A 2,606-nucleotide genomic window follows, 5' to 3' on the forward strand; every position below is an offset into this window, starting at 1 on the left:
ATAAATATATATATATATATATAAAAAAAATTGCTTTTTTCTTTTCTATTTTTTCCCCCTATATTTCAGTGCTTAGTAATGTGTTGTGGTATATTTTATCAAAACTGTACCCCAAAACTGTAATAAAATTATTTCTGACAATTTCCCCCCAATTTTTCACTGATGTAATGAGTACAGTCATTTTACTTTTGGGTTACTCTTAGAACTGTGAAAACTATTTTTCAATTTTAATAATAAAGGCAGTACAGTAAATATTGTTGTACATTTTACAATATAATTATATAGTCACAATATAATAATTACATACTATAAAATGCAATTTTATAATAAAAATTTAAATTATATTTTTTCTTAAAAAAAATATTATATGCAGAATTGTCATGAAAATGTCACAGTACATTTAATAATCACAAACAACAGCAATAAAAAAAACAAACAGGCTTCATTTTCTTTGACAAACAAATTCTTATTTATGTTGATTTTGTGATTTAAATGTTCTTCAAAGACCTTGTGATATTCATCTAACAATTCCAGAGTTCAAAAGTTAATCGACAATTTTAAGGGCATGTAGACAAATAAAATGAAATAAAATGACTCTTAATATTACAGTGAGAGATTCTCACCTGTACAAACAGCAGCAGTTTTTTTTTACACAAACACAGCTTTACAGGAGCACCCCATCAGTCTTTCAAAAACAAACAGGTGCAGATCTGTAAGGAATCAATGACTTCAAATAAAGTACATCAAACCAGTGTACTTAAAACCTGTCACTTCTCATTGCTCATTCTCAACATGAACGAGTATGAGTCTTCATCTATCAGATGTCCTTGCAGCAGTTCAATCAACACTAAGCCTTATTGATGTAGCCCTCTTTGATAAGGAAATCGTAGATTTTGCGTGTCTTGTTGACATCTATCTTGATGAGCGATCGGGCCTGTGCCAGCCGTAGACCCCCCTGCCGCCGGCACTCGTTCAGCAGGGCCTGTTTGTACTCCAGATACGCCCCAGGCACCAGACGAACCACCTGACATAACTGAGAGAGATGATGAGAGAATCGTTTAGGATCCATTATACCACATCAATGAGGCAGATGTCTTCGAAATGAGCTCGTGCCAGAAGCAAAATCAAGATTTCCAAACCTCTTTTTCTCTCTCGTTGAGTTTCTCGGTGCCAGGCAGTCCTGTTAGGTTGAGAGGAGGTGCGCTTCTTCTGCCTGTGGATCAGACGATTGAGATCATTCAGATTCTCCTCATCAAGAGCAGTCAGCAAGTGATCTAGTAACAAATAACTGAGCAAAGCAATAAGCCACAGGACTGTGCATTACAGTGATTTTACCACAGTTTCTTGAATGTTGTGCTGCATTCAATAAAAACACATGGTAACACTTTAGTTTAGGGACCAGTTCTCACTATTAACTAGGTTTTTATTAGCATGCATATTACTAGCATATTGGCTGTTTATTAGTTCTTATAAAGCACATTCTGCATGATTAAATTCTAGATCCCTTAATTCTACGCCATACCTAAACTGATCAACTAGCTTACTATTAAAGGGGTCATATGATGCGATTTCAAGTTTTCCTTTCTCTTTGGAGTGTTACAAGCTGATTGTGCATAGATAAGATCCCTGAAGTTGCAAAGACTAAAGTCTCAAAACCAAAGAGATATTCTTTATCAAAGTTAAGACTCTGCCACGCCCCCCTAAAACGGCTCGTTCTAACACGCCCCCACATATCTACCTCACTATGTGGAAACATTTGCATAATGCCGCCCAAATGTGCAAAGAAAGAAGGCGTGGAAAATTAGGAGTTTTTTTAGGCGAAGTCATATTTAATTGTTAGTTAGTAGATATTAGTTAATAAATTGCATTGCAAAATACATTTATTGCTGTTCTTCTTACTACTTCTAACAATAAAAGTATTATTATTATTACAGTAGGTCTGACACAACTGTTTCACAAAATCATAATTAGTAATTTTGCATTAATAACTGAAGATTTAAGATGGTTTAAGATGGTTAGCAGTAGGGATGTGAGATTTAAGACAAATTATAAATTAAATGTGTCCCTTTATTTTTGCTTGGACAAAATGCTGCACGTTTCTTTGTGAAATTGAAATATAACGCTATAATAATATACTAATATAGCACTTGCATATTACTGCTCTTTTGTTGGCTTTGATTGCTTCTATTGTCTTCATTTGTAAGTCATTTAGGATAAAAGCGTCTGCTAAATGACTAAATTTAAATATAATGTAAATGTAAATAACAAACCTAAATTGAAATTTTAAAACAAGCCTCAAATCAAATAAATAAGTAATGCAAATAAAATAAATCTCTTCATATAAACAAAATAATGCTTTGTCTGTGCTCTTTCCATTTAAAATTAGAGGCAACCACTGCATTTTAATCATGATCCAAACAAAGATGCTGCATACATGCAACATGAGCAGGTTTTAATCTAAATTAGAATGTATAATTTCGAAATTTGAAGCAAAAACATAATGGAATATAGAAACTATACATACAAAAACATCTGCATGAAACAGAAACAGCAGAGCTGAATGAGACGCAGATTCACTCTCTGCCAGCAGGTGGCGCTTAAAGCAT

At 33.5% G+C, this 2,606-nt stretch overlaps 1 protein-coding gene across 2 annotated transcripts in view; it reads right to left on the reverse strand.

Annotated features, from left to right (window-relative positions):
- Positions 1–479: 479 nt before the first annotated feature.
- The window catches only part of LOC107755391 (transcriptional adapter 2-alpha-like), a 21,129-nt gene continuing 19,002 nt past the window's right edge, over positions 480–2,606 (reverse strand). For both annotated transcript variants that reach the window (XM_016572172.1, XM_016572171.1), the window contains 2 exons: positions 1,140–1,213; positions 480–1,033 (listed from right to left, as the gene is read on the reverse strand). In XM_016572172.1, the coding sequence (XP_016427658.1) occupies positions 848–1,033; positions 1,140–1,213 (260 nt within the window). In that variant the 3' untranslated portion in view covers positions 480–847. The remainder of the gene's footprint in view (positions 1,034–1,139; positions 1,214–2,606) is intronic.

Source organism: Sinocyclocheilus rhinocerous, unplaced genomic scaffold (assembly GCF_001515625.1).
Source record: "Sinocyclocheilus rhinocerous isolate Xijiao unplaced genomic scaffold, SAMN03320098_v1.1 scaffold862, whole genome shotgun sequence".
Taxonomy (NCBI): Eukaryota; Metazoa; Chordata; class Actinopteri; order Cypriniformes; family Cyprinidae; genus Sinocyclocheilus; species Sinocyclocheilus rhinocerous.